This window comes from Oncorhynchus mykiss, chromosome 16 (assembly GCF_057628025.1).
Source record: "Oncorhynchus mykiss isolate SJ-2025 chromosome 16, ASM5762802v1, whole genome shotgun sequence".
In the NCBI taxonomy this organism is placed as follows: Eukaryota; Metazoa; Chordata; class Actinopteri; order Salmoniformes; family Salmonidae; genus Oncorhynchus; species Oncorhynchus mykiss.
Window position 1 is genome coordinate 20,124,702 of NC_143037.1, and position 25,953 is coordinate 20,150,654.

The 25,953-nt window shown below is 42.0% G+C and overlaps 2 protein-coding genes across 8 annotated transcripts; one reads left to right on the forward strand and one right to left on the reverse strand.

Moving 5' to 3' along the window:
• Window position 1: 1 nt before the first annotated feature.
• Window positions 2–8,555, forward strand: luc7l (LUC7-like (S. cerevisiae)). 5 transcript variants are annotated; one of them, XM_090202180.1, is made up of 11 exons: window positions 24–249; window positions 1,976–2,046; window positions 3,201–3,295; window positions 3,481–3,579; window positions 4,751–4,861; window positions 4,958–5,101; window positions 5,351–5,527; window positions 5,787–5,875; window positions 6,053–6,091; window positions 6,195–6,359; window positions 6,480–8,555. In XM_090202180.1, the coding sequence occupies exons 4-11, from the start codon at window positions 3,484–3,486 to the stop codon at window positions 6,634–6,636; spliced, it is 978 nt and encodes a 325-aa protein (XP_090058306.1). In that variant the 5' UTR covers window positions 24–249; window positions 1,976–2,046; window positions 3,201–3,295; window positions 3,481–3,483; the 3' UTR covers window positions 6,637–8,555. The 5 variants fall into 5 exon arrangements, with proteins under 5 accessions (XP_090058305.1, XP_090058306.1, XP_090058308.1 ...); XM_090202183.1 differs by having other exon boundaries at window positions 51–249; window positions 3,461–3,579; XM_090202179.1 differs by lacking the exon at window positions 1,976–2,046 and having other exon boundaries at window positions 2–249.
• On the reverse strand, window positions 6,879–20,895 carry eps8l1b (EPS8 signaling adaptor L1b). 3 transcript variants are annotated; one of them, XM_021565118.3, is made up of 20 exons: window positions 20,751–20,895; window positions 20,607–20,630; window positions 19,564–19,628; window positions 19,286–19,444; window positions 18,768–18,917; window positions 18,205–18,284; window positions 16,626–16,762; window positions 16,029–16,090; window positions 15,813–15,939; window positions 15,536–15,624; window positions 15,346–15,420; window positions 13,939–14,087; window positions 13,451–13,595; window positions 13,240–13,292; window positions 13,037–13,145; window positions 10,624–10,749; window positions 10,302–10,464; window positions 9,677–9,842; window positions 9,157–9,289; window positions 6,879–8,946 (listed from the first exon to the last, which is right to left on the reverse strand). In XM_021565118.3, the coding sequence occupies exons 3-20, from the start codon at window positions 19,594–19,596 to the stop codon at window positions 8,860–8,862; spliced, it is 2,043 nt and encodes a 680-aa protein (XP_021420793.1). In that variant the 5' UTR covers window positions 19,597–19,628; window positions 20,607–20,630; window positions 20,751–20,895; the 3' UTR covers window positions 6,879–8,859. The 3 variants fall into 3 exon arrangements, with proteins under 3 accessions (XP_021420793.1, XP_090058303.1, XP_090058304.1); XM_090202177.1 differs by having other exon boundaries at window positions 19,286–19,420; window positions 20,751–20,828; XM_090202178.1 differs by lacking the exons at window positions 18,205–18,284; window positions 18,768–18,917; window positions 19,286–19,444; ... (1 more) ...; window positions 20,607–20,630; window positions 20,751–20,895 and adding an exon at window positions 17,568–17,826.
• Between the last annotated feature and the right edge of the window lie 5,058 nt (window positions 20,896–25,953).

Sequence of the window (25,953 nt, forward strand, 5' to 3'; positions counted from 1 at the left end):
AGCCACTCCAATTGGCCATTTCTAGCATAGAGGAAGTGTCGTCATTTCCTTAGCAAATAAAGAAGGGGCTGACGAGATCGTTGAAGAAGCTTGTCCGAATAATAAACATATTGCATTAATAAAATAGGATACCATAGATCGTGGAACCTTCTGTTTTGTGTGAAGCTTTCAAGAATTAATCCACAGCAATGTCGGCCCAAGCTCAAATGAGAGCTTTGCTCGATCAACTAATGGGGACAGCGAGGGATGGTGAGTAGCAAAACGGCGGTGACTAGCTTGTTAGCTACGTTAGCTTGCTAGCTAAAAGATGGAGCCATTCAGAGACTTTTCTACGGCTGCGTTTACACAGGCAGGCCAATTCTGATGTTTTTTCCACTAATTTGTCTTTTTACCAATCACATGAGATCTTTTCACATCAGATTGTTTTCAGAGCTGATATGATTGTTCAAAATACGAATGAATTAATTAGGGGGGAAAAAAATCTGAATTTGTCTGCCTGTCTGAACGCAGCCTCATGTGTGAGCCAGTGGCTTGCACTTAGCCTTCTAGCTAGCTAGTTTACTATCTAGCTAACTAGTTTTTGTGGCGTGTTTCAGTTGGACATACCTTGAATGAATGGCGTACAAGAGGACGGCTGTGTGACATAAAAGCAGCTCAATCATGATCTGTCGCCGGCCTAATTGTTGTTTCGCGATTTAATGTTTGTATCCATAGCTAATTACGTCCACTCTAGCATTCATTGTTGATAGACCAGCTGGCTAGATAAGTAATGATCATCTGGACGCCCCCTGGGGGACCCTGAGTTTAAGTGGTCCCTGAAAAAGCGGGGATAAAACTCATGTTATAACTAATACATTTCAATCTAATGTATTTTTACAACACAGATCCACGTTCTTATGTTGTTCAGTTAGATACATAGCTAGCCAGGGTTGGGGTCAATTCCAGTAAATTCAGGAAGTACACATTCCATTCCAATTCTCTTAAATACTTTTCAATTAGAAAAAATGTGAATTACAATTTGGTTTACTTTCTGAATTGACTCTAATTGAAACTGAATTGACCCCAACCCTGAAGCTAATTATATTTAGCAAGGCCTACATGCAGTATAGGATAACAAAGATAGCCGGCCTTGTAAATACTAAATAGTCAGTAAGGATATCTAGAGAGTCTGCAAGTCCTTGACAGGAGGTTAAAACAGTTAGTCATACTGTGCACAGTATCTAGTATTGTGTAGCATTTGCACAAGCACCACTTCCATAGTAAATTACGTATCTGGCTACAAGGATACTAGACCTACGAAGCTTGCTGTCACATATACAGTAAGTACAGTTATTTTAACAGTAGCCTTCTGTCTTAGTGCATTCTACAGTAACAGCTTGTGAGATATGCACCCGGCCCATTGCTCTACCTGTATTTAGCAGCATGTGTCCCACGTTGGACGGTATCCGTAGACGGTTCTGATAAAAACGCTGTTTGCATCACCGAGCAGTGTCCAAGAAAGTACTACATCCAATTGTTTGATGCTACTTTCACCCCCTCCAATCTAATTCAAAGATGGATTCACGCTCTTGGATGTAATACTTTCTTGGTCACCCCTCTACTGTCTACAACTTTTACGGGCAAGGTCCAAAACAGGTACAGCAATATCTCTCAAGCTGTCGCTATAGAATGCCATTTAGTCCCGGCTTATTAATAAATGAAGAGATTAATAAAGGTGTCAAATTAGGCTACAAGGATACAAACATTGAAAACATAACAGCTGCCATTTAGTAAGGATGTCATGTCTACAATGGTGACATGTAAAGTCGGATAAACTGACCTCAGTCCATGATTCTTTTTTGGGCTTAATCAGCCTAACAATGTGAGTTTGTGTCGAGTGAGTTTGTGTGTGTGTGTTGAGATGAATACAAATTCTTCCCGTACATATGTTGCATACAAACTGAACAATTGTGGCCCCTTTATTTTATTCATAAAGGTTCAGTGTATCTTTGCCAGCCTACATCAATCTGCAAAGGAGTTGCAGAAAAGCCTCATGTTCATCGAGCCGTGAGTCACACATGATTTTTAAAGCTGTTATGAATAATAATAATCCAAACAATTGTTTTCTTTCCGGAAGTTGTATCTTTTTTTTAGCATCACAACAATGGATATTAAAATCTTGGAAGTAGTTGCAGCTTGAATTAAGACGTTGCCTGGTTGCGTTGAAAGCCACGTTTATTGTCAAGCAGAGACAATATTAGCCATCGAAAAGCTCTGCACAGATCTTTACAATCTTACTTGTGTATCATTCCACACTTCCTTACTACAGGTTTGAGCAAGAACTGTTCCCATTTATACTTTCCTACAGCGGGTTTAAAATTCTGCAGCTGAGGTCTTGGAGAATGCAGATGGGTACAGTATGTTGCAGCTCGCAGTGTGTATAAAGCTAACATTTTTCTTGGGTTTTCTTTCAATGTTCCATTTGTGTCAGGGACTTCGTTGGCGCCAACTATAGCCTAGGCCTGAATCTATTTTAAATGGTCTCATTTTGTTGAAGTTAGGAGATCTAGCTGATGCCGTAACAGCTGTTGCAGTGACACAGCACTGTTAAGCTGAGTGACAATGTCATGAGACCAAGGGATCGTCATGGGCCTGTCCCTGTCAATCACTAAAAACACCCATACAGTAGGCTTACAACCATTTGGCTGTTGATTTTTCTATAGGCCTATATTCTTCAGTTGAACAGGTGCTTTCAGAATGCCATGACGAGAGTGTCAAGTCAGTCTTAGCACAACCATATTCTTAATGTAGTATCGAGGCTCTGGTAAGGTAAGCCTCTAGGTTACATCAGAAAATACAGCAAGCCTTAAGGGACACACCACTCTTATCCCAATGCAGGCCCCATTGTTTACTGACTGGTAAACCTGGGTCCGGTTTAAGCACGTGTTTTTACAAAGCCACATTTTGGGATATCTTAAGACAAAGTGGATGTCGTTGAGTACTGTCCAAAGGCACACATTCTGTCACTTGATGCATTCTAGCGGAATATATCTATGTTCATTTCACCCCAATAAAGAGAATACCAAGATGCAATTGTAACAAAAAAAAGGTCAAATCTTTGCCCCTTTACCCTAATATGGGTATAAAGCGTTGGATACCTCGCTCTAGTGGACCAATAGCTATGTGAGCTATTTCTGACTGTTGCTTTTTGCATGTTTCAGGGGACGAGACGCGGCAGAGGGTCAAGTTCACTGATGAGCGGGTCTGCAAAAGCCATCTCCTGAACTGCTGTCCCCACGACATCCTCTCTGGAACTGTAAGCAGACTAAGCACCGCGTCCTCCCATATGATTTATTGCCGTTCAAGTCTAGTCAGTAATATTGGTTGATTGATTCTGAATATTTTAATGCAGTGACCGTAAACTACTTTCTAAAGTAGTTTGCCGCAGATTATGCAGGAACTATGGCTGTGTCTTGACTAGCTGACTGACTTAATCGACAGCGTATGGATCTGGGAGACTGTGCGAAGACCCACGACCTGGCGCTCCGGGCCGACTACGAAATCGCCTCCAAGGCGAGGGAACTCTTCTTTGAGCTTGACGTAAGTGATGTCCACAGTCAGCTCAATGAAATACAACTTCGTTCATCCCTTCCGTGCCGAGTAATTTGCACTTGTTCTGTACTGAACAAATATGTAAATGCAACATTGCAACAATTTCAAAGATTTTACTGAGTTAATTCATTTAAGGAAATCAGTCCATTGGAATACATTTGTTAGGCCCTAATCTATGGATTTCATATGACCGGGAATACAGATATGCATCTGTTGGTCACAGATACCTTAAAGGTAGGGGCGTAGATCAGAAATCAGTCAGTATCATTTTCCTCATGCAGCGCGACACATCTCCTTCGCATGGAGTTGTTCAGGCTGTTGATTGTGGCCTGTTGAGTGTTGTCCCACTCCTCTTCAATGGCTGTGCAAAGTTGCTGGATATTGGCGGGCCATGGCAGAACTGGGACTTTTTCAGCTTCCAGGAATTGTGTACAGATTCTTGCGACATGGTGTGTGTTGTCATGCTGAAACATGATGTGATGGTGATTGATGAATGGCACGACAATGGGCCTCAGGATCTCGTTACGGTATCTCTGTGCATTCAAATGGCCATTGTTGGCCGTAGCTTATGCTTGTCCATACCACAACCCCACCACCACCATGGGGCACTCTGTTCGCAACGTTGGCATCATCAAACAGCTCGCCCACACAACGCCATACATGTGGTATGCGGTTGTGAGGCCGTTTGGACATACTCTGCTTATTGTCGAGAAATTAACATTAAATTCTCTGGCAACAGCCCTGTTGGACATTCTTGCAGTTAGCATGCCAATTGCACGCTCCTTCAAAACTTGAGACATCTGTGGCATTGTGTTTTGTGACAAAACTTCACATTTTAGTGGCCTTTTATTAACCCCAGCACAAAGTGCACCTATGTAATCATGCTGTTTAATTAGCTTCTTGATATGCCACATCTGTCAGGTGGATGAATTATATTAGCAAAGGAGAAATGCTCACGGACAGGGACGCAAACAAATTATGATGCTTTTTGTGCGTATGGGAACATTTCTGGAATCTTCTATTTCAGTCCATAAAACATGGGACCAATAATTTGCATGTTGCGTTTTTATATTTTGAGTCAGTGTTGTTCATTTTACCTGTGCACCAGTCCGTGTTCCATTGACTTGTATGGCATTGACTTTTCTGTGGTTGACTGTAGGCTGTGGATCACCTGGAGTCTTTCATCGCTGATTGCGACCGTAGAACAGAGTTGGCCAAGAAACGACTGGTGGAGACTCAGGATGAGATCAGTGCGGAGGTGGCTGCAAAGGTAAGAAAGCAAGATGAACTTATTGTGGAATGTAAGGACATGTTGTTGGAAACGTTCTAATCCAGACTGATTGTGTGTGTGTGTGTGACTCTCCAGGCAGAGACTGTCCACGAGCTGAACGAAGAGATCGGGAAGCTCCTGGCCAAGGCAGAGCAGCTGGGAGCCGAGGGGAACGTAGATGAAGCCCAGCTGATCCTACAGGAAGTGGAGAAGGTCCGCAGCAGGAAGAGGGATGCCGAGGTGAGGGGTTGTTTTCCTCACAACAAATCTAGTTTTCATTTAACTCATCCTGACTATAAACCTGGGCTGTGTTCATCAGGGCACACCTTAGCAAAAACATTTTGCAATTGGAAATTCAAATAGCCTTCTTATTGGACAAGTTTAGGGGGAACCGTCCGGTTTCACTTAATTTTCACCATAATTAACTCGACCCCATTCTTTCCGTTGCGGACTAATTTTCTTTCATATTTTCTGTTCTCTGCTTCTCAGGAGGAGTACAGAAACTCCATGCCTGCCTCCAGTTTCCAGCAGCAGAAGCTCCGTGTCTGCGAGGTATGCTCGGCCTACCTGGGTCTCCACGACAACGACCGTCGCCTGGCCGACCACTTTGGTGGGAAGCTGCACTTGGGATTCATCCAGATCAGGGAGAAACTGGAAGCCCTGAAGGTAATCTCTGAACCACCTCAGATCACACAGGTTGCTAAATACACCTGCTGAGTTTTATTTTTTTCTTTTTAAACTGATTTCCCATTTTGAAGATTATACAAGGATATTGTTTGGGATTAAAAGCACTGCCCGACGTCTGTATTTTCGATACCTTTGAATTTTGCAGTAAGGACTTTTTGACGTTACATTTTTTCTTGTGTTATTAAATTCTATGTTAAGACTTCGGCTAATGCCATTGCTCATCATTTTTTTAAATCAGAAAACAGTCATTGACAAGCAGGAGAAGAGGAACCAGGACCGTCTCAAGAGGCGAGAAGAGCGAGAGATGGAAGAGCGGATGAAGACGAGGTGGGTACAGGACTTGACTTTTCAGAAATAATTAAATTGACATGGGCACATGGTTTATAAACATGTTGGTGGTGATGGCAGAACTTCTTTGGGGGAAAAAAATATAGATTTATGTACTGTATGTGGGGGCAAATTAAGATTTTCACAGGCATTTTAATTATTGTCTTGTTTTTATAGGACCAAATCACGGAGCAGGGAACAGAGCAGGGAACATAGGTTAGTATGGGCCCCCAGCCATCTGCTGCCATATGAACTATATTAGATACACAATATCATTGTTTATTACTGTATATAGAACTTTTCTGTGTCTGTGCTGCAGGTCCCGCTCTCGCGAACGTAGGAGACGGCGTTCCCGTTCCTCGTCTCGGGAGAAGCGGCGTTCCTCCCGCTCCCGCTCCAGGGACCGGGAGAGGAGGAGACGCCACCGCAGCCACTCCCGATCCTGCAGCAAGGGCCACCGCCACGAGCCCAGCACCAGACACAAGTAGGAGAGAACACACACACATACTCCCATTACTCAGACATGTACACAACAATAAAAGTTATTCTCATAATAAATGTACGTTAGATGTGTGTGTAACAAGACCGTGTGGAACGATTCCAGGTCGTCCAGGGATCGAGAGCGCTCCTCCAGAGACCATTCACGGGAGCGAAGCAGGAAGAGGGGATCCTCCGAGCGGCGGCAAGACAGCAGGGATCAGAACGGGAGGACTGACTCCCGCCGGGCGCAGGACAGGGACAGAGACACCGGGGACCTCTGAGGACTCTCGCTATCTATCCATCCTCAAAACACAACCTCCTTTTCTCTCTTTCATACCTGTCCATATATCTATAAGGACTCTCTTAACAGCAATGTCCAGAGACGTTTTGATTTGACAGATATTCCAGCCAACCCACTGTGTCCCAAATAAATAGAGCTTATATGACCACAGGTTTGTGTGTGTGTGTATGTATCGTATATTGCGCAAATATATACAGTACCAGTCAAGTTTAGACACACCTACTCATTCAAGGGTTTTTCTTTATTTTTACTGTTTTCTACATTGTAGAACATTAGTGAAGACATCAAAACTATGAAATGACACGTATGGAATCATGTAGTAACCAAGAAAAGTGTTAAACAAATCAAAATATATTTTATATTTGAGATTCTTCAAAGTAGCCACCCTTTGCCTAGACAACAGTTTTGCACACACTTGGCATTCTCTCAACCAGCTTTATGAGGTAGTCACCTGGAATGCATTTCAATTAACAGGTGTGCCTTTAAGTTAATTTGTATTTCTCTCCTTAATACGTTTGATCCAATTAGTAGTTGTGGCTTTTTGACTGGTACTGTATATATTTCAAGCATTCAAATATATCGGTAGTTGTTGAATGTTGTGGGTGTGCACAAAGTCCTGCCAGCATATGTTTTAAGTGATGGCTGTTGATTGCAATTCATTTGATTTTATATACATATTCTATGACACAATCCTAAATATATACAATTATAGTGGTAGCTATAGAAAGGATAAATGAATGACCATTGAATGAACCATAAACTTAAAGAATAGAGCATTTAAATGTTTCTTTGTTTTGATACTGTTATTTTTAAACTGTCAGGATTGCTGTGCGATTGAGACACTGCTTAATCATACTTCCTGCATACTGTCCTGGGTCATGTTCATTAGGCACCAAACTGAAGAAACCGGACTGAAACAGGGAGGGGTCGTCTGGATTTGTCCAATAAGAAAAGCACATTTTTGCTCTCCCGTTAAAAACGTAGCAAAAGGTTTTCAATTAGTGCCCTAATGAACACAACTCGGCATACTGCCTTAGATTGGCTTCACTCTTCGAGGCTTCCTTCCCTTCCTAGAGGCTATTTCACTATGCTGGTCGCAGTAATTTGCCATTTAAAGTTGCAAAACATATTTAACATACCAGTAACCATAGTTCAGATATGTGCAGAACAGATTATAAGATTGATCAACTCAGACATATTGTTGTTTGACTGGATCAGGACATTTGGAAATACAAAAGGAATTTGGTCAGTTGTGAACAGTGAGCTCATTTCTGTCAGCTTGTGAAATACCCTTTGCTTCTATAGTTGTGGCCTAGACTGACTGACGGGACATTTATGTCATAATACGGACAGGATTTTCTCACGCTTTAGATTTTATTGTCCTTTGTGTTCACAAATGGAGTCTCTTTTTTTTTTAAATAGAATTTTACAAGTTTGTTCCAAGTTTTCATGTCATGTGAAGTCTATGTTTGTGTAGTAGACATGATGGACTTTGCATGTCTCCAATGGATTGAGTAGGAAATGCTGTTTTGGATTGAGAATGACTGTATGTGACCCTAGAAGTCAGCTATGTTACCCAGCAAGTCAGCTACGTTACCCAGGTAGTCAGTTACGTTACCCTGGTTTTGGACTATGACACCTGGTGCTGGTAACAATATCCTAAGTACCCGCTTATGTTCATTTTACTTTCCAGTATTTTGATGCTGAATCCGCAGCTTGTACATCTTCTGAATATGTTGGTTCATGTATGTCAGTCACTTGAAATTGGATGCAAACACATATAAAGGAATGCATAACTTTTCCTAATGGGTGCCAGCTCTAGTATTGGTTTGGTCTGTTTGCATTATTTTGCTAGAAGATGATTTTCTCTGAAGCCTGAATAAAAATCCCAGAATTGTATTAATCTATTTGCCTGAGATCATTGCTCAGGCCTAAGTGTAATTGTACATTGGCTTAACAGAGGACAATTTATCCTAAAAAGTTTTAACCGAAGCAAGCATTTGCAACAAAAAAACAAAGCCTTGATTCAAGACTGCACAGCCTGGCTTGAAGAGCAACCATAAAATGAATATTTGCATAATGTTACATCTGACAGTTTTTGAATGTTTGTTAGATAGAATCAAGCCAGTGGTGCGGGCTTTTTTCTCTTTAAGTTGGAGTCTTCCTTATGGGGGAGTGACACATGATGTCTGAAACGTGGGTCTTATAGTGTGCTACTCTCCAGCTTCAGATCCATCTTCATCTTCTGTTTTTCCATCACTGCCTCCAGCTCAGTGGCCTTCCGGGCGTCCTGGGAGAACAGAACTTCAAATTAGTTCAAAACATGGAAAGACGACACAACAGGGACATTATGGATTTAAAACTGCGTACGACTGGAGTAAAACTGTTGGGAAATGTATTAGTCTTATGCGTAAGTCAATACTGAGGAACACTGCAATCATCATAGGTTGCCTACTAAAGAATTCCAATGTGTATTAACCAACAAAAGGTGAAGCAGTACCTCCAACAGTGCTTTCTGCACAGTAAGCTGGCTGTACACTCTGGCGCCCTCGTCTGGTAGGACTTGTCGTAGGTCCTCTTTGTTCAGAGAGAAGAGCAGGGCTCCTGTCAGCTTTCCCAGTAATGTCACCGTCCTAAGCAGGGAAGGCACACAGCTAGTCAGTAACCTTACTCAGACATTACCCTTCATTTACCTGTCACATTCAATCATCCATGAGCAACTCAGTCATCTCTGTACAGGAACTAGACAGATCGACTTAGTCGCAAGGTTACTGAGTCCAGATCTTAAGGACTATTTCAGGTTCAACCAATTACAATTGATTTGGTAGAAATGTATTGAATATCTGTATATTGTGACAAATTCCTTTGAACAGATCAGTAAGCAATACATAAGCAGTACCTACATCTTGGAGTTACTATAAGTCCACTATGCACGAGAAGTACCCATGACCAGAATAGGTCCCTGATTGGAATGTGATCAGTTTTGAGTTTGAGGTTGTTGGGGGTCACGTCAAACTCACGTCTCACTGAAGCCCTTGCCCCTGAGCCACTGCTCCACCTCCTCGGGGGGTGAGTTGTAGTCCAGGGGGACCAAGGTGTCCGACGAGCGAGGGATGACCAGTGGCTTGTTCAGGTTGGCCTTCCCATTGGTCAGTCTCTGGAGCAGTTCGTCATTCACCATCATGACTGAGGAGAGTTTTTACAATGCGTTAAAGTGTTTTCTAGGTCTTTGTTTGGTTTATCTTGCTAAAACAGAGCAGTCAGAAAACTTTCTTGTCATAAGAATGTAACCAAAAGGTTGCAGGTTCAAATCCCCGAGCTGACTTGGTGAAAAATCTGTCGATGTGCCCTTGAGCAAGCCCTTTGACCCTAGTTGTTCTGGATAAGAGTGTCTTCTAAATGACTAAATGCTTTTCTGCCATTTACACAGTGCAAACAAACAAACACTTTCCCCCCTCTCTGGAGCCTCCCTCATACACAATTGCGCGTGGACACAGACACAAACACACATTCACATAGCAGAGCAAAGACCAAGAGCGTCTCTGTGTAGTGCAGTGCCTGAGTCTCTCCTCTGACATACACAGACACAGACAAACACACACAGTGCAGAAATATACTGTTAATCCTCTCAGTATAGTGTGATACCTTTGTCTGCGTCATCTCCGGCTGGAATGTGTTGGCTGTATTGGTTGTATGATAGTGGGCGAGGGCGGTGGTGCGCTGAGGGGCTAGGAGTCAAGGAGCTAGGGTTAAAGGCTGGAGGGCTGGGTGGAATGTGAGTCTTGGTCAGGGCAGGTGAGACCGGAGGCTGGACCAGAACAGAGGGGAAAGGAACGAGAGAGGGAACAACATTGAAAACACTGATATGGAATATCGAATCACTGAAATGAATACCTGTACCAGTATCTGGGTGTGGGTAAAGGAACGTGTGTTGTTTCTGTGTCTTTGTTTTACATTGGGCTGTTACCTTAGGTTCTCTCATGGTGACAGGGCTGTCTATGTGAGCCATTGGCTCCAGGATGTTGAATGGGACAAAGCCAACCTCGTTGAAGCGATTACGACACTTCCACCAGCGTTTGGAAGACTCCACGACCTGACACAGTAAAGGAGAGGAGCCAATGTTTTTACAGAGAATAATTAAGGAGGAATAAAACAAGTGATATATTTAATCGTGTAGTATTACACAACTCACAATCTCTAGAAGTGATAGCTGTTGCCAAGGTAACAACCAGTGTGTACAGTTGAAGTCGGAAGTTTACATACACTTAGGTTGGAGTCATTAAAACTAGTTTTTCAACCACTCCACAAATTTCTTGTTAACAAACTATAGTTTTGGCAAGTCGGTTAGGACGTCTGCTTTGTGCATGACAGAAGTCATTTTTTCAACAATTGTTTAATGACAGATTATTTCACTTATAATTCACTGTGTCACAATTCCAGTGGGTCAGAAGTTTACATACACTAAGTTGACTGTTTCTCTAAATAGCTTGGAAAATTCCAGAAAATGATGTCATGGCTTTAGAAGCTTCTGATAGGCTAATTGACATCATTTGGGTCAATTGGAGATGTACCTGTGGATGTATTTCAAGGCCTACATTCAAACTCAGTGCCTCTTTGCTTGACATCATGGGGAAATCAAGAGAAATCAGCCAAGACCTCAGAAAGAAAATTGTAGACCTCCACAAGTCTGGTTCATCCTTGGAAGCAATTTCCAAACATCTGAAGGTACCACGTTCATCTGTACAAACAATAGTACGCAAGTATAAACAATATGGGACCACGCAGCCATCATACCGCTCAGGAAGGAGACGTGTTCTGTCTCCTAGAGATGAACGTACTTTGGTGCGAAAAGTGCAAATCAATCCCAGAACAACAGCAAAGGACCTTGTGAAGATGCTGGAGGAAACAGGTACAAAAGTATCTATATTCACAGTAAAACGAGTCCTATAGTGACATAACCTGAAAGGCCGCTCAGCAAGGAAGAAGCCACTGCTCCAAAACTGCCATAAAAAAGCCAGACTACGGTTTGCAACTGCACATGGGGACAAAGATCATACTTTTGGGAGAAATGTCCTCTGGTCTGATGAAACAAAAATAGAACTGTTTGGCCATAATGACCATCGCTATGTATGGAGGAAAAAGGGGGATGCTTGCAAGCCAAAGAACACCATCCCAACCGTGAAACACGGGGTGGCAGCATCATGTTGTGGGGGTGCTTTGCTGCAGGAGGGACTGGAGCACTTCACAAAATAGATGGCATCATGAGGATGGAAAATTATGTGGATATATTGAAGCGACATCTCAAGACATCAGTCAGGAAGTTAAAGCTTGGTCGCAAATGGGTCTTCCAAATGGACAATGACCCCAAGCATACTTCCAAAGTTGTGGCAAAATGGCTTAAGGACAACAAAGTCAAGGCATTGGAGTGGCCATCACAATCCTATAGAAAATGTGTGGGCAGAACTGAAAAAGCATTATGTGAGGAAGGAGGCCCACAAACCTGACTCAGTTACACCAGCTCTGTCAGGAGGAATGGGCCAAAATTCACCAAACTTGTTGTGGGAAGCTTGTGGAAGGCTACCCGAAATGTTTGACCCAAATTAAACAATTTAAAGCCAATGCTACCAAATACTAATTGAGTGTATGTAAATTCTGACCCACTGGGAATGTGATGAAAGAAATAAAAGCTGAAATAAATCATTCTCTCTACTATTATTCTGACATTTCACATTCTTAAAATAACGTGGTGATCCTAACTGACCTAAGACAGGGAATTTTTACGTGGATTAAATGTCAGGAATTGTGAAAAACTGAGTTTAAATGTATTTGGCCAAAGTGTATGTAAACCTCCGACTTCAACTGTATGTACAGTATGCCTAGAATCTGGCAAGGACAAAGTGTACCTGTGCTATGCATCAATATTTATTTCCTAGGTTTTTTAACTCTGGCATTACTAATGCTTGATTGAGGATACATTTATTTTAGAACTTGATTTTGTACAGTATCACCAATATAGCCAGATTGTGTACTGGATTTTTCTAATTTACAGATGTAGGATCTTAATTCGATCACCCTGTTGCAGGAGAACTTTCCTGCAATGCAGGAAATGTAAAACGTGTAGTGTATTTGAGGTTTAAAAAGGCTTCTGATTATAATCAACATAATCATTCACATTTCCTGTTGCTGCAGGATTATTTTCCTGCTCAAGCAAACTGGCTCAAATTAACCTCCTACATCTGTACCAACCATGTGTCTTACCATTAAAAGAGAGCCAAGCCCTTGAAGACTAGCTACCAGGCGTGTGTTGTTCAAGAACGCTCCTGAATGTGTCTGTTGTGTAATATTACCTAATGTCACTTAATGACTTTTCAGATGTTTACCTCCAGTGTATCTCCCTGTTGTACTGACAGCTCACTGTTGTTGCGGGCCACAAAGTCATAGCTGCAACTGTACATCCTCTCTCCCTCGGGGGGTAGGACACTGCTATCCCTGAGAGGAAATTAGTGTATTATTGATATAACTGCTAAATAAAAGTCAACAATACAAAAATACCAAAAAAAATATGTTTGATTTGAAAACTTACATTTCATTGCTCTTAGGGGTGACTGGAGGTCCAACTGGCTGAGTAGGCTGCAACTGAATTAGAGAGAGAGAGAGAGAGAGAGAGAGAGAAAAAGGGAGGGGGTTGAGGAAGAGGTCAGGACAGTAAAGGGCACATTCATATGATGTTACAATCTTTGTCAACTCCTCAATGTACATGATGTACATGAATGTACATCTCTCTTATTACAAACCTCTTGTTTTTCTCTCAGGGCTTCATGTTTGTGTTGTGACTCAACTGGATCCTCATAAACCTGCCTGTCTGCCCTGGAGGCCTCTGGCTTCCACCCGTCCAGAAATACCGGTGTATATGCGGCCACTGGCCCTTTGAGCTGGGAACTGAGAGGAGAGAGAGAAATTGCTGACCTTAACAAACAAATATTCTAACGAATAGTATAGCCAGTGTAGACATAGCCTAGAAAGGAATTTGATCATCTCTCTCCACAGTTGAAATACTGTACTATTTCCGTGGCTGCCTGAATAAACATTGACATTGACATGTCATGCTGTGTCATCATGTCATGTTGCTCCAACGTCACAGACCATAAGCCACAGAGTCAAAGAAGAGCCTTATGAGTCTGGCACACTGGCACATGACCTGAGACAACCGACTGCCACACTCAATGCCCCAATCAAACGGGTCTATGGGGGCATCAACTGTTCTGTAGTTGTCAATACTGACCGTGGGAGTGTCCAGTGGGGCCCCAGAGCCGTCCATAGCAGCCTCTCCTCCTCAGACAGGTTGTCTTGAAGCAGGGTTACGGCTGAGTTGGTCAGGGCAGGACTGGTCACTGAGGCCCCTAGGGCAGGGCCCCCGGTAGTCCTCACCAGCTGAGGCCACAGAGTAAACAGACCACAGTTTAGATCAGGATCATTGGAAATAATGGGTTGACTGAACAATTGGCAACAGTAGATTAATTTTGAAGGGCAATCTAGGCCTAATGAACTCTAAAGGTTGGTTTTCCCAGACACAGATTAAAGTACTGGACTAAAAATAATATTCAATTGAGATTGAAAAGCTCTTTTCAATCCAGGACTAGGCTTAATCTGTGTCCGGGGAAACAGGCCTTATAATATATTGCCAATCACTGACTGGTATTACCCAACATGTGAATGTTATTACATGTCATTAGATATCACCATAGTGAAAAGATTGTTCAATGTGGGTCATGTGCGGTTTCACCCTCTCATCCCTCTCAGCAGACAGAAGTCTACAGATCAACAAGCCGTTACACCTCTCTTGGTTTCTCCCTGTTTCCATGAAGGTGTGCCAGGATACACACACCTAAGCTGCCTGTTTTTTTCCAATTCCACCCTCTATTCTTTCATGTAGTGATACAATAGTTTTATAGGCAGGCTGTTCTTACACTGTGCCAACCCTCTCTGAGTACCTGGCACACCTGAACATATTTCCTGTGCTTATCTTTACCATCTTCCATACCACTTGAATTTAAACACTTTTACCTCACAGTTGTATGACACTATTGGGTTAAATTGTGTCTTAATGAGTCCGTTTATAATGTTTTTGCTAACAAATACGACATTATTTATGTGACCAAAGTCAAAATATGTGATAACACACTGGGCACTACCTTGTGCAAATATTGAACAGCACTCAAAATATATAACGTTTTTTTTTTCTTCCAGTAACACTACCTCCCCTCTGTGTCGAAAACCATTCAATTGTTTCAACACAGTACATACTTGGGTAGCAATACACACTATATACGGGCAAACACACTGTATGTACAAATAGACAGAGCCTGCATATAGTCTACATACAATAGTCTAGTAAGTATACGACAAAAGGAAGTCACAAATCAACATGACATCATTATAAGAGTACACAGCCATTCAGGACAGATTGTTCTTCAACAATCTAATTCCATAATTGAGTAGACATAACAAGGATACTTATTATTATGTCAAAAGATACTAGCTACTTTTATTCTGCCCCTTCCAGTTATAAATATCTAATCCTGTGTTGACGGCAATAGCAACGTGTGTCGTCCCCGTAGTTCTCTCCCTCCAAGGCCTCTCATAACCAGCGCGTAAGCAATGGTTATAAAGGTTATCAATGTTGACTCACCATATCCAGAGGTTTGAACACATGGTGGAGCAGCTCCTCTGAGGATGGGTTGGAGATGGAAGACTTGAGACGAGCCTGGGAAGAGGATGAGAGATGATGAGTGGGGTACACAATATCTCAACTGTTTTGTTGACATAACAAAAGCTTGAAAGAAGTGTGGAGTAGTCATGGCAATGCTCCCTTTACTCACCAGTAGGCTGAAGCAGTATTTCAATTTTTGGAAGATGTCCATGAATTCTTCTTCAGGTGGAGGGCGAGCTTTTGCAGTAAGCAAGTCCTCTGTATTTGAGAGAAAAGACACAGAGACAAAAAGAATACACCCGAAAAAGATCAGCGATTTCAGCTTTGAACGGCATCTCGAGTTGAGCCAGTTTAGGAGGTCACTTGGCCAGCAAACCTATTGTTGCTCAAGTAAACTTTCTTAACGTTGAGCCCTACAGGGTGTGTGAGTTGCTTATCCCTCTTACCCTCTGCTGTTTGCTTGCGACTTTTCTTCTTCTTCTTCCTCTGGCTTAAAACTGAGGCAGCTTCTGCAGTCTGCTGGAGCTTTGCCATGAAGACCTCAATGTCATCGAAACAGTGATTAAGGATCCCCTGGAATTTAGACGCATGAGAAAAGAGTTAACCCTACAGTGGAATTGTGATTAAAACATTTTGAAGCATTTAATGGTATCGTTACGTACCACTTCTTTCTCAGCTCGTAGAAAAGAGCTATCAGGTGGTTGCCCGCTGTTGACGCCATTCGCTGTTGAGGACATAGAAGAAGAGTCAGAGCGTCCATTTCCATTCCTTACCTTGGTTGGAATTTCCTGCATTTAGAATTCCTGCCCCCCTCTAACTCCGGACACACCTTCCCCCAACACACACAATGCAACCTCTATACTCATGAGAACCTTTCACCTTAAAGGGGCAATCTGCAGTTCTACATTCTTTTTTGGAATGATAAATGTATGATATGTATTCATTGATTTGATGTCATGGAGGGTCAGTCCTTGCATCCATAGCTCTGTCTATGAATTTGAGAGAGGTTACATTTCTCCAGCCCCATCCCTTTCTACTGAAAGGCAGGGAGTTCGCTTTGTTATTTTTTCAACTGTTGATTGCCGGTTGAAATACCCCTACCGGTGCTTCATTTCCCCCCCTATCTCCCTCACTCTCGCTCATCCTCTCTTTTCCCCACTCTTCCCCTCCTAGACAATTGGTTTCAGAGCATTTCATTGACTTGGCAAACACGTAAATTGCCAGAGCATGCACAAACAAGATGGTTCCTGTCTTCTTGCCTCTGATTCCTGGGTAGGGTGGAGGGTTGGCAGGCGGGGCATTGGGAGCATGTGGAATGGGGGGACTCGGAATTCCGTAGGGGTCCATCATCGCTGCTTTGGTATTTTGAGGAAGAACAGGGTCTATCGGAGGAAGTCTGTAGGAAAAGGAGAGAGATTTTTCAGAAATCAAGACACATGCTATATCATGCAACTTTCTACCTTCCAGGATCGTTTTTGTAAAGCAACTTTGTCATTTGACTTCATGGTTGGAATTCACCTGATAGAACACAAATTAAGCTGTAGTCAGTAAGGTCAATATCCTAACTTGCAACAAAGGCCTGTCATTATCATGAATATGATTCATGCAAAAATGTCAACGCTGTTCTTAGGTCATCCTGACTGTTGCTGATAACAACCATTCATTCAACCCCATAAGAAACGCCCTTCACGAAAGGCATATGAAACATATTGAATCTCCCTGGTAAAGAATTATCGACATATGGAGTCAAATGTGCAGAATACAGTATCAATAGGTCATTTTCTGATCATCTGATTAACTGAAAAGAAAGCACAAACAATCTCTATCTGTGCTAATCTAGCGAAAATAAACTTTTTTAAACATAAAATGTCAGATTTAACAAGCAGAGGTCCTCAGATTAGTTCTCATATCAATATCAACGTAGGCCCGCTGTGACTAACATATGTCAACTCACATATACAACTTTCTATAGCTAAAATTACAAACTTTAGTCAGAATTGGCACAAAAGATTTAGACAGACATAGAGTTCTGTCACATTTGTCACATTTGTAGGTTGAGGCATTGTTTGACATTGGTCTGTTTGCTAACCCTCGAAGACAAACATACTGTACACAAAGTAACACCTACTCAACAGTATGCATTTCAATGCGATTCGGCAATTCAGAAATATACCCCAGGTAGCATCTTAATTATAGCCTACCTTTTCTGTGTGTCCTTTAAATGTCATTTAACTGTGTGTTTCAAAGCATTTCTGAGTTTAGGCCTGCATCAGTGAACCAGCACCATTCGCTCTCTCCCGTCCTCCATACCACAATGGCCTTGTTCTCTCTGTCACACCTTCTTAAGTTATGTAGAAACCAGTCAAACAAGTCTGTCCTCCCTCGTTCTCAGCTGCTCATTCTCTCTCTCTCTCTCTCTCTCTCTCTCTCTCTCTCTCTCTCTCTCTCTCTCTCTCTCTCTCTCTCTCTCTCTCTCTCTCACTCATATAGAAACTCAGTGGACGGTACACTCTTAGAAAAAAGGGTTCCAAAAGGGTTCTTTGGCTGTCCCTATAGGAGAACCCTTTTAGGTTCCAGGGTGAACACCTTTGGGTTCCATGTAGAACCCTCTGTAGAAAGGGTTCTACCTGGAACCCAAAGCGTTCTACCTGCCACCAAAAATGCTTCTTCAAAGGGTTCTCCTATGGGGACAGCCGACGTTCTAGATAGCAGCTTTTTTTTGTGTAAACAACATAAGTCAGTCATGGCCGTGGGACCTTCCTACATCTTTTAAATCTCTCTCTGTGCCCCTCTCGCTCTCACTCTCTCCGCCATGAAGGACAATAACAATCCCAGTACCTGAGGGCCTCTGGGCGCTTCTTGGACCTCGATGAGTAACCTGACACTGCCCTTGTGATGTCGTCACGAATTTGCTCTGCCTGCGAACACAACCATCAATAAGAGACATCACTGTTGTCCGGTTGAACCTGAACTACAGTGACAGTTCATTTCCATTTAGAATGCGTACCATATCAGGTAATCACAGGACAGGCTCATATAGTTTAAGAAAGCATATTATTCAGATGTAGAATTTTATTTGGACCATCCTGCATTGAGGTTTAAAAAGGCTTCTGAAGTATGTAATTAAGTATGTATTTAAGTATGTAATTTCCACTTTAACATTTCAGACTTGTTTTTCCCTTATGATTTTTTTTTGCAATCCCCACAAAAGTGTCCATTAATTATAATAAACATATTAATTCACATTTCCTGTTGCTGCAGGATTATTTTCCTGCTGTAGAAAACTGACTCAAATTAAGATCCTACATCTGTAACTAGGGTCAGGAGTTTTGCCTGGCCTGATCTCCCAGGACCCAGAGTTTTCGGAAGCATCCATAAAACACCCATACTGCTGCACTCACCCTTACGGTCTCACAGTTGAAGAAGAGAACGTCAGGCTTTATCTGAGGTGCGCTTTGGCAAACGAGTAACAGGAGGGATGGAAATCGTTTCTCAGTGAGGATGGCGTCACAGCGATGGATAGATGCAACTGGATACTTCTCCAACTCATCCTGCATGAATACAATACAATCACCATTTCAAATGACTGGAACTGCAGCGCCTCACATATAACCTAAGCTAATGTCAATTAGAAAACAAGGTCTGAAGACTAGAGAGCTTTTAAATCAGTGGCATCATGAAGGTCATATGTACAAGCCTTAACCGAAATGTAACTTGCCTTTGTTAATTAATAAGGCATTGTCCTACTGTTCACGCATCTCATATAAAGCAAATGTTTAATTGTGACCCCCCCCCCCCCCATGTTGGAGTTCTCTGTTCCTCTGTCCACAGTCCCTACATATATATCATGCCACATGTATTGGTAGGGAGATGTGCAAAGCATTATGGGTACTGTAGTAGATCATGCTACACAACCCACCTGGCTCTGTGTGTCTCTGAGTCGGAGGGCCTCAGGGCTAATCTCCAGAACTATCTGCTGGCTCCACAGCTTCTCCGCCCGGGCCAGTCGGGACAGACGAGACTGGGCCTCATCCACACTATTCACCTCCCCATCCTGCAGGGAGAACGTCACCAGGTGCTGCACAGGGAAGTGAAATAAAGAAAAAAGATCTTCCTAGGTCTGTATGTTAATTACATGGGTATAACACTTGAAAAGTTCTGATATAATACAACTTAAATAATGTTCAGAACACTTACATTGATAAGATATCGTGAGACGTCTGTCATCATGCGACTGTTACTTGACAGATATCTGGGTTTTCCTGGAGGCAGAGTAAACCGGTCTGAGGAAAATTCTTACTTGGTAATGATGAAGATCATTGTAAGAATGATGACACTACAGAGCCTCTCATTCATAAACGATTTAGAACTGTGTAACAGAGGGTGGAGTCAAAAGAACTTTGGTCTATGATGGGTGTAGTTCATTTGGTATTGTCAGTTATCAATGAGTCTTAGAAACCAACTGCTTTGATTTGAGCAATTAACTGTCCTGAATATACTGTCCTCTCACCATAGATGATGTCACCCGGATGACCCAAGAGGAAACTGAAAGTCCTCACCTGGAGTTTCTCCCTGTGTCAGTGTCATGCTCTCCCTCACCCACTGACCTGTGATTTACCCACCCAACCAGTTTGACCACAGTACTATAGTGCCACATGTTACATCTCAGTCATTGATCTGCCTGATAGCCCAAGCGACTCCCCCAATCACATTCCGGGAAAAGTCTAAGTAACTCACATGCATAAAATCCATTCATACTTGATGACTTTTTTTATGTTCCGTAAAAATCTTTTAACATCCCAAGTCTGTTCCCATCAGCAGTCAGGAATATAATAATAATAATAATGTGGTCTTATTTCACATGTAAGACTACATAACGACCACGAGCATTCCGTTTCTCTGCACATGTTTTCATACCAAAATGTCATTAGCATATATCGTAGTAATAGTAAATATATGGCCTAAGACCTGATGTTGAAATGTACAGCAGGTGCCATGATGTACAGATCTCACATATTGTCAAGAGCATTTCTGAAATCAATACCACCGCAGTGAAATTTCATACAATATTTACGTAGCTACCAGAGCATCTTATTTCCTCCTCGTCAATGTTGGGGTTAATCTCGTTGTGAGAGTGCATGACAATGCTTCCGAAGAGAGAATAAATACATTTGTTTTACAGCATAATGATTGTTGTATTGAATCTGGGAATGCATGTTATGTGCGTTCTAATCCCTTACCTCCAACCCTTGACCCGAAATCCACTGGTTCACCAAACAAAAGGTAAACAAACAAAATCAGGAAAAAGTTAGTGGCCTCTGATTTAGCCTTCTATTAGATATATGTGTTATTTTAGTAAATCAAAAAGTCCAACATATTTATACCAAAGTTGAGAAATGTGTCTCGTTCAGTGTGGCAGCAGCTTTCTTGATCCTGTTCCTGCTCTCTCTGTCACTCTCTGTAAGGCAAGGATTTCCAGTGGTGCGTCACCTAACCCAGGCAAGCCCAGCCCAGCCCAGCCCACTCCGCCTTAAACATTTACACACACACACACACGGAATGCTATTTATGTCTAGGTACATTTAAGGTGGGCCTTTTTGGATAGTCAACAAAGTGAGGGAGCGCCTCTTTACTGGAGTTTCAGGTAACAGAATATTGAGGACCCTTACAGAAAAAATGTCACATGTGATCATGTGATTTTATGTGAGGGGTTTTGGGGGACATGAGATGTGATCACATGAGATGTGATCACATGAGATGTGTTCACGTGAAATTCATGTGGTATTTCAGTGGGCACTTTTTGCGTAGTAACACAACTGTTGTTATTTTAGTGGTGTGATAACACACATGTTGTTATTTTATGGGAATTTTTTGTAACACTTCACATTTGTTAAATTTCATGTGAAATCATGTGCAAGTGAAAATTCACATGTGAAAACATGTGCAAACATGTCTTTGGATAGCTTCACATGAGATTTTGTGGGAATTTGATTATCAGGTCTGGGATGCTCCAGTGGGAGGAGTTTGAACTGGGTGAATAGTGATTGCATTTGTTTTGGGACCAGGCTGCCTACTGGGCGTGAGCCCGGTGCCCCGTTCAAAGCCCACGGCAAGGCTCGGCTCCAAACAAAACCCTATGCTGCTTTGTTTACATGACCTCATTCACGTCACAGGGCATAGGTGGGTAAACCTCGGCTCAGGTTATTAGAACTCCCTCTATGTTTTCACACGTGCTCACATGTCGTCACGTTTAGTTTCATGTTGTCATATGTTGCTTTATATGTTGTCACATGTTATCACATGAACTTCCCATGTTATCACATTTAACTTCACACGTTATCACATTAACTTCACACATTATCACATTAACTTCACATGAGATCAGGTTCAATTCCTGTGTTATTTCCGTAATGGTGAGGACCATGCTAGGTTTTTTGTAAGATGTTCTCAAGACATTTGTTTTACCAGTTGCCAGGACGTCAGTTGATCGTCCCAGATGGTCCCAAACACATGAGGTTGGTGACACCTTAATTGGGGTTGATGTTTCCATGTGTTTATACCATTCTTTTAGCTCCATTCCTGACATTATTATAATCCGTCCTCCACTCAGCAGCCTCCAATGGTCCCAAACCATAACAAACCATTGTAGTTAAAGTAATGGCATGGTGGTTTTTAAGTAAGTAGTATGCGGTTCAGCAAAAAAAAAAGTTTTACCCCACATCCTCACCTGGGATTTGAACTCAAAACCTCTGGATTTGAAGTGTGCTGCGCTTTCCATTGTACCACACTCATTTCATATAATGCAGCTCTACACTTAGTGGGTCATTTGTCATATGCACTGCTATTTCAGCTATCAGTTAATCTGACTTTTCTCACATCATTGATTTCATTTACTTATTTCAGCAATTTGAGGGTTTTCTGGTATAGTTTCCTAATGTTGGTAGGGCATGTTGTTTTGTTTCAATGTTACTCCTGAATCACTTTGATAGATAACATTGTTTTTCATTCATGTATTTTTAACAAAGCTGAGATTTACTCTGGAAGTCCAAAGTGTAGAATTACATGTGAAATCAGCCATTGACATAGAGGTGATAGCGTAGCAGAAAGAACATTGTGAACCAGGAGGTTGTGAGTTCAAATCCCAGGAGAGGACAAGTTGAATAAGAAGGACTGTATAAACATATGTAATGTATGTCAAAGTCTAATGAATATGTATCTTGAAATAGCTTTGTGTTAAAAGCACTGTGTGTGTATTGTAACCACTCATTTTTGTTGTCCCGTGAAGTGCTCCAAAAACACGTTTTCACATATTCCCCTTGAGTCCAACAGATATCAAATACTATTTGAAGCTGAATATGTCATAAGATACATTTGTGCGTTTGTTTTTCTTTTTTGCTGGTGGCTCACTCTCTGATGATTAGCCTAGTGTTGATCTACAAATGTCTACAGGATTAAATACTATAGCCATGATAATTCAGAGGCATCACTGACACTATTGCCAAAAGCTTGCCAGCCATGTCTGTCAATGAGCTTGGGGATTTGGCTAAGTTCCAAGTTATGGCCCATGGTTAAATTCACAACATTTTCTGACTGGAAGCGAATGCAAAAGGAAATAAGAGAAGTAAAGTGGTAGTGAAAACCTGTAAAAACTAGTAAGTCTTTCTTGGTTGGAATAAGGCTTTTGGATCAATGTTGTTACATTACTTTTTCCACATTTTATACCCCATAATGAAAAGCAAAAACTGCTTTTTAATTTTTTTGCAAAAAAAAAATAAAAAACTTTGCCATGAGACTCGAATTTGAGCTCAGGTGCATACTGTTTCATCCTTTATACAACTTGATTGGAGTCCACCTGTGGTAAATTCAATTGATTGGACATGATTTGAAAAGGCAGAGACCTGTCTAAATAAGGTCCCACAGTTGACAGTGCATGTCAGAGCAAAAACCAAGCCATAAGGTCGAAAGAATTGTCTGTAAAGCTCTGAGATAGGATTGTGTTGAGGCACAGATCTGGGGATGGGTACCAAAAAATGTCTGCATCATTGAAGGTCCCCAAGAACACAGTGGCCTCCATCATTCTTGAATGGGAGTTTGGCACCACCAAGAATCTTCCTAGAGCTGGCCGCCCGGTCAAACTGAGCAATCGGGGAAGAAGGGCCTTGGTCAAGGAGGTGACCAAAAATCCAATTGTCACTCTGACAGAGGTAGAGAGTTCTATCTCTGCAGTACTCCACCAATCAGGCCTTTATGGTAGAGTGGCCAGACAGAAGCCACTCCTCAGTAAAAGGCACATGACAGCCCGCTTGGAGTTTGCCAAAAGGTACCTAAAGACTCTCAGACCATGAGAAACAAGAGTCTTTGGTCTGATGAAAGCAAGATTGAACTTTTATGGCCTGAATGCCAATCGTCAGGTCTGGAGAAAACCTGGCACCATCCCGATGGTGAAGCATGGTGGTGGCAGCATCATGATGTGGGGATGTTTTTCAGCGGCAGGGACCAGGAGACTAGTCAGGTTCGAGAGAAAGATGCACAGAGCAAAGTACAGAGAGATCCTTGATGAAAACCTGCTCCAGAGTGTTCAGGACCTCAGACTGGGGCAAAGGTTCACCTTCCAACAGAACAACAACCCTAAGCACACAGCCAAGACAATGCAGGAGTGGCTTCGGGACAAGTCTCTGAATGTCCTTGAGTGGCCCAGCCAGAGCCCGGACTTGAACCCAATCAAACATCTCTGGATAGACCTGAAAATAGCTGTGCAGTGACGCTCCCCATCCAACCTGACAGAGCTTGAGAGGATCTGCAGAGAAGAAAGGAAGAAATTCCCCAAATACAGGTGTGCAAAGCTTGTAGAGTCATACCCAGCAGACTCAAGGCTGTAATCACTGTCAAAAGAAACTACAACAAAGTACTGAGTAAATGGTCTTAATACATATGAATTTGATATTTCTATTTTTTATTATTACATTTGCAAACATTTCTAAAAACCTGTTTTTGCTTTGTCATTATGGGGTATTGTGTGTAGGTTGAGGGAAATAAACAATTTAATACATTTTAGAATAACGTTGAAACGTAACAAAATGTGAAAAAAATCAAGGGGTCTGAATACTTTCCGAATGCACTGAAAAGTAGTGCACAGTACGTGAAGAATTGGATCAAGTGGTTGGTGCACAATGACCGATCCGCATGGTGGATGGAGCGCGGAAGTCCACTCAATCCATTCAATTGTTTTTTTGATAGTCTCTCCCTTCTCACGTATATTTGGGTTATGAGATTCCCTGTGAGAGCCTTCGAGCCCAAACCCATGCAGTGTGCTAAATTATATATATTTTTTTTAAGTGTATGTAGACGGGAGGAGTATCATATGCCAGCTGGTCCTGTGGCTCAGCGTTTCTTAAAGTATGGGTCGCGGACCTGTTAATGGTGGGTCACGACGTTAATGTATAATTATTTAATTAATTACTGGGATTGTTTTGGCCAAGTGCAACTGCGCTCTCTGGTTATCAGGGGTCTCTGCTCAGTTTGGCAGCAGCGCGAGAGGGAGATGCCCATGTGTTTCGCTGTTTACCGGATCCTTTTTTTGCAGTTTTGTTGAAGATCACTCCGCGACCCACACGCTGCAGCGCTGTCGTTCAAGCCACTGACTTGTTATCACAGCTCGCCATCTCACACCGATGTCATGAAATGGACTAATGCTAGCCAAAGTTTTGACTGAGCTCAATCGGCATGAAACGCAAATAGTGATTACGTTTGGTCTCTTTCATAGAAACTTTGAGGAATAACGAGGCGCGCTCACAATGTGTGTTGTGAGGGGGAAGTGCTTAAGTCATGAGTCTCAAAATGAACAAATTAATAAAACTACACGCCCCGACCAAACAGCCAGGCACAACATGATGGTAAACCCAGGGAGTTCTTTCCGAACAGGGCAGCATGCTTCGAAAGTGGGAAAGTAACTCAACTAGCAAGGCATTGTATTTGTAACAGAAATAAGGTAGTAACTAATTATCTCTCATAGTACTAGATGTGAGTTTCACTTTCAAATCATCCCTTACCTTGTAACGTTACACATCTAACAAATAACGTTAGCCAAAGCAAGCTAACTAGCAACCCTAAGAAACAGTACAGATGAAGATGAAAAAGGATCAGGCCTACTGTACATTTTATTGTACAAATTATTGTTGAAAACAAGTCTAGGTTGGGACTGTTGCTGTTACAAGATACTTTTTGAGACAAACACACACTGTTCTGGGTTGCTCATCTGCAGCAGGAAGCGGTCTCCTGCCAGACTGGGAAAGCAGTAGATTTTCTGATCCAGTTTGGCACCACATAACTATGCAATTCAGGTTTCTCAAGTACAGAAAGAGTACCAATGCTGAGCATGACCTCAGTGTTGTTGTTGGAAACTTCAACCAGCCACACACCTCTCATTAGGACTCCCTGGTTAAATAAAGGTGAACAAAAAAATAATAATAAAAAGGACTGTGTGTTCTGTGTTAGGTGATCAATCAGTTTATTTCAGTTCAGAATTTAAAAAAAATTGTATTTTAAGGGCAACAGTTCCAACCTAGACTTTCTATCAACAATAATTTA